At 35.2% G+C, this 19,237-nt stretch overlaps 1 protein-coding gene across 3 annotated transcripts; it reads left to right on the top strand.

Annotated features, from left to right (window-relative positions):
- Positions 1-98: 98 nt before the first annotated feature.
- Rad51ap1 (RAD51 associated protein 1) lies at positions 99-18,887 on the top strand. 3 transcript variants are annotated; one of them, XM_005334013.4, is made up of 9 exons: positions 99-289; positions 3,547-3,596; positions 5,239-5,377; positions 7,505-7,614; positions 8,866-8,949; positions 9,438-9,587; positions 10,692-10,856; positions 15,487-15,636; positions 18,116-18,887. In XM_005334013.4, exons 1-9 carry the CDS (start codon positions 273-275, stop codon positions 18,259-18,261), a joined length of 1,011 nt encoding a protein of 336 aa, XP_005334070.1. In that variant the 5' UTR covers positions 99-272; the 3' UTR covers positions 18,262-18,887. The 3 variants fall into 3 exon arrangements, with proteins under 3 accessions (XP_005334070.1, XP_040137021.1, XP_040137022.1); XM_040281087.2 differs by having other exon boundaries at positions 9,396-9,587; XM_040281088.2 differs by lacking the exons at positions 99-289; positions 3,547-3,596 and having other exon boundaries at positions 5,265-5,384; positions 9,396-9,587.
- The last annotated feature ends 350 nt before the right edge of the window (positions 18,888-19,237 follow it).

The raw sequence follows: 19,237 nt of genomic DNA, 5'->3' as shown, positions 1-19,237 counted from the left end.
GACGAAGCTATAACCTCTGTCGTGACGAAAGTGCAGCGATAGAGCACAAACTGAGTTCTGGCCGACCGGATGCGGAAGGGCGTACCTAGAGACGGGCGTCAGCAAGCCAGCTCTTAAAGCACAGGCTCCGCTGCAGGCTGGCTGCTCATGATTGGAGGACCCGGAGGCAGCGGAGGCGGAGAGCGCGATGTCCGGTTTTTGCGCGGGAATTGAAACCGCCACTGCTACCAGCTGAAACTTGAGCGCTGCAATTTTCCAGCCTAACCGCGAACATGGTGCGGCCGGTTAGGTAAGTAGTTCGTTGGATTCGGCAGTAGTGGGGAGAAGGAGCAGGAGGACACTGTAGGCAACTTGTATGCAGGATGGAGGGGAAAGAGCGTTTAAGACAGAGGACAACGGTGGGAGGGGTGGGATGAACACTTACCAGGAAACATTCCAGTCAGCAATGAGAGACACCCGTCGCTTAGAGGTGTCCCAGCTTCTTAGCTCTTACCCACTCCTTACTTGGCTTCTCAGCTGTTGCCGTTTCTTTTACCCTCGACTCCATTCAAGTAAGATCTTGTATGTTGCACTTAAACGACGTTTTGCACTCGAGTGAACACGTACTTATTTGTCGTTTTCGTTTGTTCACCGCTAATCCTTTGGTATAGAAAGAGAAGGCATTCCTGTTTATGGATTTAAAACTTCTAGACATAAAAGCCGATTTTCTTGAGTCACTCAGCTAGAAAATCGAAGGACAATACTCACCCTAAGTCATTTGACACTAGATCCTTTATTTTCCATTAATACCACCAGAAATTATTCCTCAACTTAATCACAATTGAATACCATCGTAAGCCTAGGATAAGTCATTCATATAGTACAGTCATCGAATATATTTATTTCTGTACTGTATTAGGTACTGGAGGTTACATTCTAGTATAAGGTGAGCATAGGGTCCCAAAAATAAACATGCCAATGTCATACAGTAGGAAGGAAACCCTTAACTGTAAGGAAGGAAGGATGGACTTTTCTGATGTATGTCCAGAGACATGAATTATGAGAAGTTAGCCAGGCAAAAATATGGGGCAATTCAGGTAGTGGGAATAAGAGTCAAGACCATCGGCTTGACTGTAATTAAGGGAGAGATTGAAGCTGTAGCATTAGCAAGCAGTGGGGAGAATTGTTGGGGTTAGGTTAGATAAATAGGGCCAGAGAAGGTAAGGCCTTCTAAAGGAATTTGGATTTTATTCTAAGTACAATGGGAAACCAATGGGAGAGTTTAAATATGGGAGAGAAATCTAATTTTGCTTTTATAAAGGTCACTGGTGGAGATCAAATGGGGGATGGTGCTATAATGGAAGCAGGAAAATCACTGTATTATATCATTGGGTAGTAGTTTGGAGTAGGATGTTATTGGGGGACATGGAATAGATCAGTTGAATTTGGGATATATAGAATTAGATATAGATGTATTAGAGGTATAGAAGTGGATGTGGAAGTAAGAGAAAAAGGGAATCAAGAATGACTAATATTTTTGATCTGAACTCCTAAATGGATGATCTTGCATTAACTGAGATGAGGAAATCATCAGGAAGGCAGGGGAAAAGCGTCACAAGAAAGCAGGGAAGCTAAAACGCCAAACTTCCTTGTGTTCTGACTAAAGAAAATTTAAAGTCAGACACCAAAAGTAATGCAAGAGCAATTTATTATAAATGAAAGTAAAGTCAAAGCAAAGTGAGGCTTAAGCAGAGAACACGACACACACATACACAGAGGATATGATGGCATCTCCAAATTTATTGCCATTTGATGTTTACCAGGAGAACTGGGGACCTACACTCTTTGCCAAACAGGTGTTCAACTCCTCCTTCACATTGGGCAATGGAGTATTTGAATTTAGTGTGTCCTCTTCGTAATTGTCATGGTGTCCATCCTATTTAGGGGCTTCATTTACAAGTCAATCCCATGTTCATGTGGGCCCTGGGGTCATAGCTGGTCAGCAGTTACCTTAGTGCCCCTGTGCTGCTAAAGGAATCTTCCTTCCCAGACAGATGGAGACACCTATAGCCATAATTCCTAGCTTTACATCAACCTTAGTGGATCCTGTCAAAAGTTAGTCCCATTGATCCTTTTCTTTTGAGGTGTTTTCCAAATAGCTCCCTTGCTTTTGTTTATTTTCTATAGATTAACTGCCACCACTTGATTTCTCATCTACTCTGATGATAGTTTAAAGAAAACCCTAAAGTAATTTAAAAAACACTTGTGACCTTACTTTGCTTTTCACCACTTATTGCCAGCTACTTGCAAATATTGGGAAAGGAACTGGGGAGTCAAAATTTCTGTTTTCAACATGTTAAATTTGAAATGGATTTTAAACATCCAAGTAGTGAAGATGTAATCCGTTTGTTAGGAATAGCTCTAAGGATAGTCTGCAAACCTCTGGAGGGTCTCTAAAACCTTCTTAGGAGGTCCATGAGGTCAGTACTGTTTTGATAATAATATTTACTTTTATTGTTAACTTTTTTCACTCCTTTGTCATTTGTACTACAATGATGATTTGGCACAAATCAATGCAGTGGCACCAGACTTTTAGAAGTCATTGCATTCTTAACTGCTGTGTACTCAGAGTGAAAAACAAAATCCAAGTTTCATTTAAAAATGTGCTTGAAATAAGACATTATATTTATTATAGCTCAACCCTTGGGTGTACTTCTCTTTTTAATAGGCTTTTGGTTTTATTTTACTATTTTTCAACCTTAGCATTTCTAAAGAGCTTTCAATAATTTTATCAGCTCTCAAATTCTTTATGAAGGAGAGTAACATAAGTATTCTTCTTTTTAATATTGTATGTGAGGATATGGGAAGTATCCATAAAGTACTTTACATACTGAAGAATATTGGTTTTCTCAAGGAATAGCACTTGCAAGATTATAAAATGAACTACCCTTTTTTTATTGAATTCTTTTTATTTTAAAGAAAACCAATTGGTTAACTAGATTTCCACACTTGGGCATTTGGCAGAAGACAAAGATTTGGAGACATTTTATAGTACAAAGAGTAGGAAAGAATATTTTCACTTTGAATATAATTTTCTTCTCATGCTTTCTGAAGTAGTATAAAGATTCATTTCAGTTCACAGGAACAAAGTCACCATTTTTTTAAGAGTCCATTGCATAAAAAAATATTATGAGATATTTTATAAAGAATGACTTTTAGTGTCGTTTATAGTGTAATAAGAAAGATGTAATGCACATGAAAAACAATAAAACACCTACAAAAGGAATTTATAAATGCCCAGTAACAACTAAACAGTATATAAATTGTAACTGTTAATTACATAGATTGTCTTTCTTTTGTGAGCTATGTAGATTAATTTCTATATCAGGTATAGTTTTATCTGTATCAGCTAAGTCCCTATTTTAAAGTGCAAATCATGTTTTAGATTTAAGTATTTAAAAAAATATATAAACACAGTTTCCTTTATTCCAGACTATTAATAGCCTTTGTGAGTGAAGGTAAGAAATTTATATTTGTATTAATGAAAAATTTCTGTCTTGGCCATAGACATAAGAAACCAGTCAATTACTCACAGTTTGAGGACTCTGATAGCGATGGTAAGTAGAATTTCTTATTTTTGCTTAAAAGATTTGGACATTTATTTCGTCAGTATTTATATAACACATATAGCTCAAATATTAAATATTTCCCAATTGTATTATGAGGTAGGTCTGAAAAAAATAAGGCCTTTAAGAAAGGTTAGGCTTGAACTCTGCTGTATTTATTATATGTTTACTTGTCTCTGCCTTAAGAGAACTTTGATTCAAAAGTTTGAGAAACATTAGAGTACAGTATACTTTGAAGTAGGTTTTTCCCCCCTTTTTCTGTTCATGGTGCTTGGTCTCAAACACAGGACCTCACAGATGCCAGGTAGGTGCTCTACCACTGAGCTGTATCCCCAGTCTAGAATTAGATTTTATATTTCCTTCCCAAACCATCCAAGTTTTCTGTAAATATTTTAGTAATTCCAAGGTTTGATGGGAACTGTTTGGCTTTGGGCTTAGCCTTCGGTGCTTACAACTTGAGAAAAAATAGTATAGAATATAACTTTGAGATTTTTGTTACAGTCATTGGTCAGCAGATATTTATAAATTGCCAGTGTTCTGCATACTGGGTGGGGTGGAGGTGCCGAAAGTTGTAAATTACGGTATTCCTATGTAGGGATACATAAACAAGATAGCATAGGTTAATAATTGCTAAAGTATGTGATTAAGACTGCATGGACCCTGAAGGTATACATACATGTGTTTAAAAGCCACAGTTGCAGTTTTATAAAGTGTCAAGAGAAGAACAACAGTTCTGAGGTGTGACTGGACAGAAAAATCTGTGAGAAACAGTATTGGATTGGAAAAGAACATTCCTTTCATAGGAATTAAGAAGTTACTTTGGTAGGCTCATAGGAAGCTTATTATGGTAATGAAAGAAAACTAAACAAAACAAAAAACTGCTACTCCTAGAAAAATTCTCTTCCCTTGTGATACTTCTTACTTTCCTTAGCTTGGTTAATATACTAGGAATAGGTAATGTGCCTTTGGAAAAGTATTTGCCTACCTTGTGAAGTTTCATTAAAAATCATTAATAACCTCAGCTACTTAGAAAACTGAGGCGGGGAATCACAAGTTTGAGTCCAGCCTGGACAACTTAGTGAGTCCTTGTCTCAAAATTAAATAAAAAAGCCTGAGGATATAACTTAGCATTGTGGTAGATTTCTTTCCTATCATGTGCAACGACCTAGGTTCAATCCTTAGTATGGTATAAAAATACATTTCCACTTTTCAATGTGATAAAAATTTAGTTTTTCTAATGCTCTTATAGGTTTTTAATTAATCATATTTTCCTTGAAACCCTTTGCAGTTTATTTATTTTTTAGTGAACTGGCTTTTTATAGATTGATATTTTAAAAAATAAAGGCCACCTAAACAATAGGAGTTGGGTGAGAATAAAGACAAACAATACCAATGAAGATTTTTAAAAATTTTTTTATACCTTTATTTTATTTATTTTTTTTAATGTGGTGCTGAGGATCAAACCCAAGGCCTTGCATGTGCTAGGTGAGCGCTCTACCACTGAGCCACAACCCTAGCCCCATCAATGAAGATTTTTAAACTATAGAAATTAAATAACTTGCTTACCTATAAAACTTGAATTCCAACTAAGAAATAATTTTATTTCTTTTCTTTTTCATTTACATATAAATAGATGATTTTGTTTCTGCAACTATACCTTTAAACAAGAAATCTAGAACATCATCAAAGGAGTCAAAACAAGATAAACCAAAACCTATGAAGAATCCTCAGAAAGAAGACATTCAACTACAAGACAAGACCCCTAAAAAAAGGTGAGAGGTAAGACAGTAAATATATGACATTAGATGTGTTTATTTAAGAGACACAGTTTCAAATTCTCAGTTTAAATTAGAATTTGAGCAGAGTTATAGATCTTGTTTAGTGACTGTTGGAGGATAGGGGCACTAAAGACTATTAAACTCTCTTCTTATTTTAAAAAGAATTTCATAAACATATGTCCTGTTAAATATTGAGACTATAATAATTATGGATCTGTGCCTGCGTCTGCAGTCCTCAAATCTTACAAGACTACTTTTTAAAACTTTACACTTTTATAACAGTTGAAAAATTTTTAAACCATGTATTTTTCTGCAGATAAATGATACTTTTCCTTTTTTGTGACTTGTCTAACAGTTAAGAGATCCTGTAATTCCTAGACTAAATCTGGAATTCCATTAATTGGTATCAAGAGGGAAGGGAGAGTGATGGAAAGAAGTTCTGAGAGACCCAAAACTTGTCATATGAGGAGGAGATGGGGCAAAGAGAAGTATTAACTGGCACTTGGGATATTTTACTGCTAGAAATTTCTCTATGAAAAGTTAGTTAGCATAGACAAATTCATCCCATGTCATGATCTACATTTTTCATTCTTTGTTTTTGAGTTTCTCGTATATTAAACATAGTGAAACAATAGCCCATAGATGGGAGAGAATATTTGCAAATGTATAACTTAGAGACACTTGCATCCAAAGTACATTAAGAACTCAAATTCAACAGTAAAAAAGCCAGTAACCCAATTAAAATGTGCAAAAAATTTGAATAAGCATTTCTCTAAGGAAGATACACAAATAACCAATAAACACATAAAAAGATGCTTAACATCATTAACTGTCAGGGAAATACAAATGAAAACCATAGTATGATACTACTTCATACACTCTAATTGACAATAATAAAAAGACAGAGAATAACAAGTATTAAGAAAGGTGTGGAGAAATTGGAACTCTCATACATTGTTATGGGAATGTAAAGTGGTGCAGCCAAATTGGAAAACAGAGTTATTTTATAATCTAGCTTAGGTATATAGCCAAGGAAATTGAAACTGTGCCTTCACAAAAGCCTGTAGTATAAATGTTTATAACACTATTATTCGTAATAGCCAATAAATGGAAGCAATCCAAATGACTATCAATTACTTAGTGGAGAAATAGGATATATCTAGACAATGTGTTATTTGGCCATAAAAATAAATAAACTATTGATATATGCTGCAACATGAATGAACCTTGAAAACATTATTATGAATGAAAAAAAACAGACACAAAAGATCACATATGATTCCATTTATATGAAATGCCTAGAATAGGTAAATACATGGAAATACAAAGTAGATTTGAGGTTGCCAGCGACTAGGGGAGGAATAAGTGGATATGGGGTTTCTTTTTCAGGTTCTGAAACTATTCTAAAATTAGGTAGTGGTGATGGTTTCACAACTTTGATTATACTAAAATCTGCTGAATTGATACTTTAGAAGGGTGAATTTTATGGTATGTGAATTATGTCTCAATAATATTTATTTTAAAAATAATAATCCTTCAAGGTGAACTTTAGTACTTCTTTTTATAATCTTTCCTCATCTGTCTCTGGGAGGAACATACGTAAAAACAATATTTTTAAAAATATAAGAACTGTAATGTCTATTAAAGGGGTGTGGGTGAGGTCAAGGAAGCTATCTAAGTGGAAGTGACCTTGGAACTAAGTCTGTCTTAGGTTGCGCAGATGCTTCCTGCATAGAGCTTATGTTAAAGAGAGACATTACAATTATAGAGAACAGTAAGTTCAAAGGCACACAATGTTCCTTCAAACCTGTTAGGATATATATATATATATATATATATATATATATATATATATTTTATACTTTGTTACATAATATAACATATATAACCTAACGGTTTGAAGGAACTGTGTGTGTGTGTGCGCGCGCGTGCGCGCGCTGCGCGAGTGCACACAAACATTTTAGAAGTCTTATCTTCCAAGGTCAATTGATGATGGTTATTATTTAAAAACATTTTTGTTAGGTTAGGAGCTCTTAAATAGTAATGTAGGAAAATCTCAAATTTTGTTGTTTTGTGGAGATTGATACTTTTAGAAACTCTTTATTTGCTTGTCTATTTCAGGATGACCTTAGATGAAAAAGTCTTCCAGAGAGGCTTAGAAGTGGCTCTAGCTTTGTCAATGAAGGAACTTCCAACAGTCCCCAATGATGTACAGAAGTCTCAAAATAAAAGTAACTTTGTTTTTGTATATTTATCATTAAAAGCTTATTGTTTTAATAATCATTACTTGGGGTGGGCCTTCACAGTTGAAAGAATAAAATTTGAATACTTTGAACTATAGATAGAACAAATTACAGAGGGTATAATTAGATTCATTTCTTGATTCAGCAGTGTCAATTTCATACAAATGTATACATCTCTGCCTAGAACCCAAGGTAAGATTGGAGACATACACTATAAACCTGGAAGGTCAATTACAACTTGATATACAGTGAAAATTTAATTTCTTGATCAAACGACCTATATACTTCTAGTAGTCTACCTCTTTTTTCTCCCAACCCAAATTAGTTAAGTATGACATGGTTTTTTTTATTATTGCCAAAGGTTTAAAGGTACTAATTTGGCTTGCCGGTTCCATAGATTTAAAGAGAATGACTTCTGAATCTCTCTGTGGGTTTTCTTCATTGATTTTTTTTTTTTTCTGGTAATATTGACATTCTAGAGAGATGGAAAAGACACTTGAATTCCTAAAATGCTTTTTGGGTTAAATTGTTTTGGATTAAATTCTTTTATTTAGGGGGATAAGTGAAGTGTTTGTTTTTTAAATCAGTATTGCCTCTTATTTAAAAATAAACAAAGCAGTTTGATTAGGGAGATTTTTAGGAATTAGAAATCACTATGTATTATATCTAAAATGGAGAAAATGAAATTTATCTCTTAAAAGACATTGTAGAATGCGTAGTAGGAGTCTCTTATAAGTACCAATCCCATTGAATGATACAATTCTTAGCATTGGGATTTAAAAGTTCCTGTTATCATGACTTAAAAGCCTCTTAAAATGTTTCATTTAAAGGTTATTGTAATGATTAGAGAGAATGAAAGTTAGTAAAAGCATGTTCTTTGCCTACACAGAAGTGATAGTTAATATTTATTGACTATTTCCTATGTGTTGTGCAACATAAATTTACATCTAATTTCCCATACTAATCCTATGATACACAATTTTTATCTTCCTGTTATTGATGAGGAAATTAAGTCTAAGGATAAGCCCATTTATGAGCCTGAATTTGAACCTAAGTCTTTTTGATTTCAGAGCCCAAACTCCTAACTATATGCTAGCCTCTCCAAGTAAAATTATTGTGCTAGTTTGGGTTTCAGATCATTTATCAATATCTAGATGCTATTACATTTTAGCACTAATCTTCCTGTAGATATCAGTTTATTAAGATGCATCTGAATTTTTTCTTATTCCTAATATTTAGGCATTGAAAAACACAGCAACAGTGAAACAGAAATAATGAATAAATCTCATATATCTAATTGCAGTGTAACCAGTGATTATTTAGGTAAGTTTTTGATGGTAAATTTTTTTCATCCGCAATGCTATTTTTCTAACGTTTATTTAAATTCCTGAAACTGTGACTAGAATAAGATCTTTAAATGGTCAAGACTCTTTTATCTCTTGACTTTTGTTTCTCTAAGTTTTAGTCTTGTCCTCTTAACTACTACAAACCCATTTTCTTCCCTGTTGGAGTGTCATGACTACCCATGGCTTTTAGTCCTTAGCAGTTGACCACTAAAGATAGGGACTGTATCTTCTCAGTTCCATTTTGAAAATTCTTGGGGAAAGACTATTGAATTCATCTTTAAAACTGGAGTCTATTGCCAGGGTACTGATGTGCTGTGAGTAACCCAGCTTGGACAATGTAGTCTATTACTAGGAACAGGGGAGGGATTAACCTGAGTAAGTAATACGGTTGTCATGTCTGCTTTGCTGTTCTTGAAATATTAGCTACAACAAAGTTTTCCATTGATGTTTATGCCTCTCCTGAAGATTTGGACAAGATCACAGAGGAAGATGATGCTCGTGGTGTTCAAGGGAAAAGAAAAGCAGCATCTAAAGCTGTGGCTCAGCAGAGGAAGATGCTTTTGGAAGGCAGTGATGGTGATAGTGCTAATGACACTGAGCCAGACATTGCAACTGGTAAGTTACACTCTGCTTCAAAATTAACTCTTCTGGAATGCAGTAAAAGTTCTTGGAGGCCATTAATGTGTGCAGAACACTGTGCTAAATATTTAGGGTATACAAACTTGAGGAACAAATAGGACAGCTAAATGCAATTGTGGCATTTTGGGGAAAAGCTTTGGGTAAGAGATCATCTTTCAGCCATGCTTGAAAAATAAGGATCTTTTAGACCAACTAAAGGGATAAAATTATATTTCTGAATGTTGAAAAAGCATGCACAATGGAGTAGACAAGTGTACATACCAGAGTTTAGGCAGTGCTTTTTTTCTAGAACCACTACCGTACTTTCCATATTACATCACTGGCTTATATTATCTCATGCAGTACAGAAAAGAGCCTGTGGGAAATGAGGGTTAATAATATTGTTGTGGTATAGTCTCTTCTCTATTCCAGAATGTTGAAGCATATGTAATTAAGTGAAGGTATATTGTTACTTTCATAAATGTCATGATTTTGAAAAACTAGCTTTTATACTCTACCCTTCTTTTCAAAAATTATTGAGAATTGGATGGAAGTGGTGGTGCATGCTGAGGCAGAAAGATTGTAAGTTTGAGGCAGCCTCAGTAACTTAGCAAGACCCTGTCTCCAAATAAATAATAAAAAGGGTTGAGAATGTGGCTCATCCCCTGGTCCAATCCCTAGTATCAAACAAATAAAAAGTTAGTGAGTTAAACTAGTAAAATCTGAAGTAAAAATTACTGATGGAAAATTATAGTGATAATGGTAATAGATAACAATTGTGTTTGATATATGTCAGAATTTGTTCTCATAAAATTGGCACAATGTCCCCATTTTCAAGAAGAGGAATCTGAAGCACTGTAAAGTTAGTAACCTGAGTCAGACAACATGTATAAGGGGTTGGGGGAAAAGGATTCCAAGCCAGGCACTCAGTTTCAACACTGCAGTGTTCTGCTGCTAGAAATGGTAGAGCACAGTGGTGCCCAGGAATCTGATGCAAAAGCTGCAAATAAAGTGGATTCACCAGAAGCTTCATTTTTTTTTTTTAGAACAAAGTATATATAATTTTCTGTTATATATTATATATATAATCTTCTGTTTTAGGTGATGATTCTGAGGAGGATTCTGATTTTGATGAGAGTGAAGATAATGATGAAGACTTTACTATGAGAAAAAGTAAAGTTAAAGAAATTAAAAAGAAAGAAGTGAAGGTAAAATCCCCAGTAGAAAAGAAAGAGAAGAAATCTAAATCCAAATGTAATACTTTGGGTAAGCTTGGTCCCAAATACTTAATTTTATAAAGGAAATGTATTGGGTTTGATTGCTGCAAATTTCTTGTCTTTGCCTTTGCTCACCTTAATATTTTACTAATGTTCATTTTTAGTTAAAATATAAAAGAAAGCAGCTTAAGACGAGGTGGGAGAAAAGCAGATGTTGATTCTGAGTCTCCCCTAACTGTGCTAGCACTAAATATGTATTTACATGCTTTAGTATAGCCACCTGCTGTGAACTTCATTATCACCTGTATCTTATGATGAGAAGACTGAGGCTCAGAGGTTAAATATCTTTGAAAGTCTTACATCTAATAAGTGAGGGGCTGGAATTTGAATATAGGTTTGTCAGTTCAGAAGTTGAACTCTTATCTCCTAGATCTCATTTTCTCTGGGCAGTTAAACAGGGCAGCTTGAATGGTTCTAATTTCTTGCTTTTATGCTTGGCCAACTCTTCTATTTGAGAGATCTTTTTCCAGATAACAAGGGCACTTTTGATTTTTGTTTTCCCAAAACAAATTCAGTTAGAAACCATTTTTATAGAGAAACTTGGAATTTGTGATGACTTGAACATGGAATACCTGTTTCTTGTGTTAAAAAAGTTAGGATGTTTTTTAATTCGTCATGTTATAATAATTATTGTAAAAGATAACATTCTTTAAGTAAATTTGTTTTATTATTGCTATCAACTTTTCTGCCTTAGTTTTTGTATGCATATGTATATTTATTATTTGAAACTACAGTTTCTACCGGTCAGACTTTAGGAGTTGCTCTCACATCAAATAGCATGGTGCTAAGTATTTACTAAAAATTAAATACCAATTGAGTCATATTCTTCCCTCTGTTCTATTTTGTATTAATTAATAACCTTTAGATTAGAATGTTTTTTAAATTGACAAATTCATCTGGTTTCCACATGTTAAAATTTAAATGTAGGAGCTTTTAGAGATAAAACTGTTAGTTTCCTAATACTATTATAACAGATTACCCCAAACTTCCTTGCTTCAAACAACACAGTAATTATTTTACAGTTCAGAAGTCCAAAGTGTTCCTCAGAGGGCTAGAATCAAGCTGTCAGCAGGACTGTGTTCCTTTGTGGAACTCTAGGGGAGAATATACCCTTTGCCTTTTCCAGCTTCTGGAGGGTCTGTGATCCTTGGCTTGTATCTCTGTGCCATCTGGACTTTCTCACATCATGTCAATCTAATGTTGACTCTCTTAAGGACCCTAGTGATTACACTGTCCAGATTCAAGATAATATCCTCCACAGGTCCTAACTTAATCACATCTGTGCATAAGGTAGCATATTCACATGTTCTGGAACTTAGAATATAGTCATCTTTGAGGGGCCATTATTTTGTGTACTACTAGCTATAGTAAGAAAAAATGATTAGGTATTTGTGCTTCTTCACCAACCCACACTAAAAACTAAAATTTCAATTTTCCTTTGGTTTACCATTTAAAGTCTTTTCTGTGTATCTTGAAGCAAGTTACTTTGCAAGGGACATTAGTATGTAATGTTGAAAATAAATTGTATTTGTTAAGTAAGAATGAGGAAAAGTGGATTATATTTCTAGTTCTATTAATGCATTGCCTAACTTTTGAGAAATTTTTATTGATTTTTTTAAAAAAATAAATGACAGCGGAATGTATTACAATTCTTATGACATATATACAGCTCAATTTTTCATATCTCTGGTTTTATATAAAGTATGTTGACACCAATTTGTGTCTTCATACATGTTCTTTGGATAATGATGTCTATCGTATTCCACCATCCTTGCTAATCCCCTGCCCCTTCCTTTCCCCTCCCACCCCTCTGCCCTATCTAGAATTCATGTATTCCTCCCATGCTCCCCCTCCCTACCCCACTATGAGTCAGCCTCCTTATATCAGAGAAAACATTCGGCATTTGTTTTTGTGGGATTGGCTAACTTCTCTTAGCATTATCTTCTCCAATGTCATCCATTTACTGCAAATGCCATGATTTTATTCTCTTTTATTGCTGAGTAATATTCCATTTTATATATATGCCACATTTTTTTAATCTGATTATCTATTAAAGGGCACCTAGGTTGATTCCACAGTTTAACTATTGTGAATTGTGCTGCTATAAACATTGATGTGGCTGTGTACTGTAGTATGCTGTTTTTAAGTCTTTTGGGTATAGACCGAGGAGAGGGATAGCTAGGTCAAATGGTGGTTCCATTCCCAGATTTCCAAGGAATCTCCATACTGCTTTCCATAATGGCTGCACCAATTTGCAGTTCCACCAGCAATGTGAGTGTGCCTTTCTCCCCACATCCTCGCCAACACTTATTGTTGTTTATCTTCATAATAGCTGCCATTCTAACTGGAGTGAGATGATATCTTAGAGTAGTTTTGATTTGCATTTCTCTAATTGCTAGAGATGATGAACATTTTTTCATATATTTATTGACTGTATATCCTCTTCTGAGAAGTGTCTGTTCAGGTCCTTGGCCCATTTGTAGATTGGGTTATTTGGTTTTTTGGTGCTTAGCTTTTTGAGTTCTTTATGTACTCTAGAGATTAGTGCTCTATCTAATGTGTGAGGGGTAAAAATTTGCTCCCAGGATGTAGGCTCTCTGTTCACCTCCCAGATTGTTTCTTTTGCTGAGAAAAAACTTTTTAGTTTGATTCCATCCCATTTATTGATTCTTGGTTTTAATTCTTGTGCTATGGGAGTCTTATTAAGGAAGTTAGGGCCTAATCCCACATGATGAAGATTAGGGCCTACTTTTTCTTCTATAAGACGCAGAGTCTCTGGTTTAATTCCTAGCTCCTTGATCCATTTTGAGTTGAGTTTTGAGCATGGTGAGAGATAGGGGTTTGATTTCATTTTGTTGCATATGGATTTCCAGCACCATTTGTTGAAGATGCTATCTTTTCTCCAATACATGTTTTTGGCACCTTTGTCTAACATAAGTTAGCCACTAGCTATATGTAGGGTTAAGTTAATTAAAATTAATTAACATTTGAAAGCCAGTTTCTCAGTTTTGCTAGCCACATTTCAAGTATTCAAAATAGTATGTGGCTAGCAGTTACCATCTCTGATAATACAAAATATAGAAAATTTCTACCATAGAAACTTATGATGGACAGTCAGGTGTTATGGATGTAACATTGGGAAGAGTATGTAGTGAATGTGTTCATACTTGTATACATTTAGAAACCCCTTAGGTATCTTAAAGCAAGCATTGTCTCAAAGTGAGATTCTGTTCTACCTCTCTTTTTTTCCTCCTCCCTCACCTCCCACCCCAGCAAAAAGAACACAGACCTGCTCCCATTCTTACATTCATTCTCAAAGTAAACAATGGCCTCAAAGCCGTTCCCATGAGAGGAACTTTCAAGTTATAGATTATTCTTCATCTCCATCACCACCTCCCCACATCTAATTACTAAAACATGTTTAATTGCTACTATCCCCTCCCTTCTCCACCTTACCTCAGGCTCTCATCACCTCTCCTGGATTACCATAATAGCTTTCTGAGTGGTCTATTTGCCTTACATTACCACCAGGAAGATGCTTTCAAAATGCAAATTACTCCTCAGAAAATTTAATACATGATTGTGGACCAGTCAGACTCCTTTATATGGCTCTTCATAAGTGATTGTACCTTGACTGTGTCTCTCACCTTTCCTATTCTTAAGATTCCTGCTCCAGACATACTGAACCAGTACTGGTCTTGGAACTTGTTATACTTTATAGCTTTGCATTATGCTGTACTCCCTCTGCCTAGAAAACTTCCCTCAATTCATCTTTACCCTTTAGCCTTGATTTGGTTCAGCCCAGCCTCATCCCCTTCCTGTGACTTCTAAACACATACCAGGTTGTAAGTTCCCTTCCTACTGAGCATTCTTCTAGAGAGTGACATGTTCCTTTGCACACTGCATTAGACACAGCTCTTTCCTGTCTTTCCCAGGCCAGTGACAGAAACACAAATTCGTTGGGAGTACGGATTCATGAATTATATAAACTTTTTGTAATCCTAGAGCCTATTGATTCCCTGACACATACTAATGAGACACTATTGTGTAATGGTTACAAAAATGAACTTCTGGTTCAAACCTGGTTTCTAATCCCAATTCAGGCATGTAGTAAGTGTCAAACTACAGGCAAATTGCTTAACCTCTGTTTCCTTTTCTGTATTATAGTTGCTGTAAAAAGTGAAGGGTAGTGTGTGTGAGACCACATTGCCTGGAATAAAAATTTTCATAGAAGATGGCAGTCCTAGCCAGGTGTGGTGGCTCACACCTGTCATCCCAGCAACTTGGGAAGCTGAAATGGGAGGATTGCAAGTTTGAGTTCAGTCTGAGCAATTCATCAAGGCCCTAAGCAAGTTAGCTAGACTCTATTTCAAAATAAAAAAGGCAAAGGCTGGGGATGTGGCTAAGTAGTAAAGTGCCTCTGGGTTTAATCCCCCGTACCAAAAAAAAAAAAAGGCAATCTTGAGGCTTTCAATAAAAATTTCTTGACTTGTTTTTCGAATTTGATATTGCCTTTTTAATTTTATATGGTTATGAAACTTATAATTTTTACGTATACATGCTAGACTTGAACTGTCTTCCCATATGACAAGCTTCTTTGTATGTATTTTTCAAATAAGTGACTTCAGTAGACTCTGCTGCAGCTGCTATCAAATCAGAATCTCAGACTTCACCTGAGGAAGCTTATCATTCTTTGGAGGTCACTAGGAAACCATTGCAAATACACAGTCCTTCAGCTGAAATCAAGAGACCGAAGTGGGTTCCACCAGGTATGGTATATTTGCGATCAAGGGCAAGGGGTTTAGAAAATTACCAGTGGTGGATTCTTTTCTCCCTAGTTCTAAATGTTATATATGAGCTTTTCCCCATATTACTATATAGTCTTCAAAACCATTGTTTTTAATTACTGCATTTTTATATCTATTAGGCATCCAGGTCATATATGATTTTTTTTTCATTGTTATTATAAATAAGTTTGCCATAAGCACAGACATCTTTATTGTAGAAATCTGACACATCCCTGATTATTTTCTTAGGGTAAAAGTCCCACTAGTAGAATTATAGTGTCAGCAAGTGTAAACATTTGAGATTCCTGATATTTATATTTCTAACAAGTCTTTTGTGCTCAGTACCTACTGACTTCTGCATTCTTACCAAAGCCTTGGCGTTTGTACATGGGAATTCCAGCATTTACAAATGCTTTAGTAAACTCAGCCTCTGGCTCTTACAATTTGATTTCTCTTTGTTTTCTTTTGCTACCCAGCCAAATCTCACTGATCCTTTAAGAATTTCCCGGACCTAGCTGGGTGTGGTGGTGCACGCCTGTGATCCCAGTGGCTCTGGAGGCTGAGGCAGAAGGATCACAAGTTCAAAGCCAGTCTCAGTAAAAGTGAGGTGCTAAACAACTTGGTGAGACCTGGTCTCTAAGTAAAATACAAAACAGGGCTAGGGATGTGACTCGGCGGTTGAGTGCCCCTGAGTTCAGTCCCCAGTACCAAAAAAAAAAAAAAAGAATTCCCTGGACTGGACTTCAACTTCATCTAGGTCAAAAATATTGCTGCGACCCAACCAGTCCTGTGTCTACTTTCATCCAATTACATGAACCTTCTACTTTAGTCAAATTGATCCATTTTCTATCCCTTAAACACATATCATATTCCTGTCCTCTCTCCCTTTTGGAGTCCTTCCAAAACTACTCAAGTTTCACTTCTTTTGAATGATCTTTTTTGATTGGCCCATGCTGGTGTCTTCCTGAATGATGGCTAGGTATTAACATATAGAGTTAGGGCTCAACTGTGAGGCTGCATGATTACTTGGTTTACCTGAGTCTTCATTTTATTATCAGAATTACCAAGAACTAATATAATGTTTAAAATTCTTTCTGGTTAAGATTTTCAATGAGGACTTCAAAGTTTTTAGAGAAGGAAAGGTGTGAAAGTTAGTTACTGAAATAATGATACCATATCATTCAAAAAGTAATACTTAGTATATTTTTTTTTCTGAAAATAATTAGTGATTCCTTAATGGAAGAAAATTTTTTTAAATGGTATGACTGTAGAAGTTAAAAAGTAGCATGATCAAAAAAATTAAAAGGAGATAGTGAAATGATGGGTAAAGAGTTAATATCATAAAGCACACTGTGCTGACAGATGGAGTATGTGAGAGGGCAGACAAATGATAATGGGTGAACAGGACCCTTTGGACTTGAGAGCTTCTGTCCCTCTTGAAGAAAGCAGAGCTACTCAGCTCCATCAGATTGTTTGTATGCAGGGAGATAGGCTGGTACATACAGATCTGATATTTTCAAGAGAAGCCAGAAATTCAGATTTTAATATGAAATCTCCTCATTTTAAAATATGACCTTTTAAAAAACCATGTAGACCAAACAGCATTTTTTTTTTTTTTTATACTGAGATTGAACCCAGGGATGCTCAACCACTCATCCCCAGCTCTTTTTGTTTTATTTAGAGACAGGGTCTCACCGAGTTGCTAAGTGCCTCACTAGATTGCTAAGGCTGGCTTTGAACTCTTCAATCCTCCTGCCTCAGTCTCCCCGAAATAGCGTATCTGAAAGCTAGATTTGGCCCTAGGTTGTCAATTTGTTGCTTGTCTTATTCAATTTGAGAAAACCATCTAGAGCCCAAAGGAAAAATGAGCCAGGGATATAAAAGTCCCAGTTCTTCCAAGAAATACAACAATGAAAAATGAAGAGTTTCACTCTCATTAGTAATTAAAGAAGATCTATTTGCCATTTTAAAACTTGTTTAATACTTGAAAAATAGAGTCTTTTCAAGTAGTACTTATAAAAATTATAAACTTTAAAAATACATGAGATTTTTTTCATTACTTTAGAAATTATAGTTGTCTCTATTTCTTTATGCCTTTACAGCCGAATTATTTTTCATTTCAGCTTTGTAGTTTAAGTTTTGGTTCATTACCTTGCCTTCTGGGGATAGTTAAAAATGGGCAATACTTTGAATATCTCTTATCCGAGGTGCTTGGGACCAGATTGTTTCAGATTTTGAAGTTTTTCAAAGTTTGGATTTTCACATTATGGGTGCTCTCCCTATACTCTATTCTTTCTGTCATATAGTACTTGCCATTATTTTGAATGTTTATTTTATTGCTTGATAGAATGTGGAAAGCAGAACAGTGCTTAACTTTTTTTGTTGTTGTTTTGTTTTAAGAATTGATCTTTATTAAGAGATTTCTGACATGATTTGTGTTACATCTTGTCTTTTCTTTTAGCTGCATCCGGAAGTAGCAGCAACAGCAGCAGTCCAATGGCAGGAGTTTCCATTAGGTCCCCAAATCAGAGTCTCCGCCTTGGCTTATCCAGATTAGCACGGGTTAAGCCTTTGCATCCAAATGCCACTAGTAGCCGAGTGTGGTAGCAAAGAAATGTTTGATAGAATAACAGTTTTAAAAGTGTATTTATATTTGACTTGTGTTTAAGATTAAGGAGGATATTGTAATATAGAAGAATCCTTTAACATGTCACATAAATGATCTTTATCTGTTTTGTGATTATGTGCTCTAAAGAGCTCTTCAAGACTTCAAAAAGAGGTTTGTTCATAAGAAATACCTTCTCATGTCATTCCTTCTGAAGAGCTTTTCTGTTTTCTTATGTATCATAAGTCATTGTCTTTTTTAGTGGTTGTCAGTTTAATGTGGAGGAAGTCTGTATCATGCGCTGTACTTTTCTAGTCACATGATGTTCCTTTGTGACACTAACTTTTCAGAGTGTATCTGACAAAGGGAAACATTCTCATTTCTTTCAGGAGATAGTTTGAAATCTTATAAGCTACTTACGTTATATTGTCAGTTTTACTGCAAGTATGTTTGGTATTTTAGCCAAATCTTATTAATAGTAAGAATAAAGAATCATTTTACATATTACAATGGATACTGTATTATGGCATATGTCTCCTACTTGGAAATTGATGATTATTATATAGCAAATATAATGACATTTTATAAACTCTTCATCGTCAAAACCTTAAATAAAAGTGAAAAAGTTTTGAAGTGCTCTTTTCTTGATACCATTGCATTATCAGTCTCTATCTACATTTCTTAATAAAATAAAATAAAAATAAGCTCTGTTGAAAACACAAACAAGGGGAAGCTGTTTCTTAATCACTTTATATGAAGCTAGTACTTTAAGGAGTGGCTGTCAAGTTCTTAGTCATCCCTATTTTGATATTAGAGCTTTTCAGGAAGCTTAGGTTTGAGTTTATTGTGAATAAAAATAGTGATGATGCGGGCTGGGGTTGTAGCTCAGTGGCAGAGTGCTTTCCTAGCATGTGTGAGGCACTGGGTTCAATTCAACACCGCATACAAATAAATAAATGAAATAAATATCCATAGACG

The sequence above is a fragment of the Ictidomys tridecemlineatus genome, chromosome 6 (genome assembly GCF_052094955.1).
Source record: "Ictidomys tridecemlineatus isolate mIctTri1 chromosome 6, mIctTri1.hap1, whole genome shotgun sequence".
Classification (NCBI taxonomy): domain Eukaryota; kingdom Metazoa; phylum Chordata; class Mammalia; order Rodentia; family Sciuridae; genus Ictidomys; species Ictidomys tridecemlineatus.
The sequence above is the reverse complement of the archived record's forward strand: the minus strand, read 5'-3'. Positions and strand labels throughout refer to the sequence as shown.

Coding starts and splice junctions, on each gene's coding strand:
- Rad51ap1 (XM_040281087.2), top strand. Junction 9,588..10,691: donor TGAGCCAGACATTGCAACTG/GTAAGTTACACT, acceptor CTTCTGTTTTAG/GTGATGATTCTGAGGAGGAT. Junction 10,857..15,486: donor ATCCAAATGTAATACTTTGG/GTAAGCTTGGTC, acceptor TTTTCAAATAAG/TGACTTCAGTAGACTCTGCT.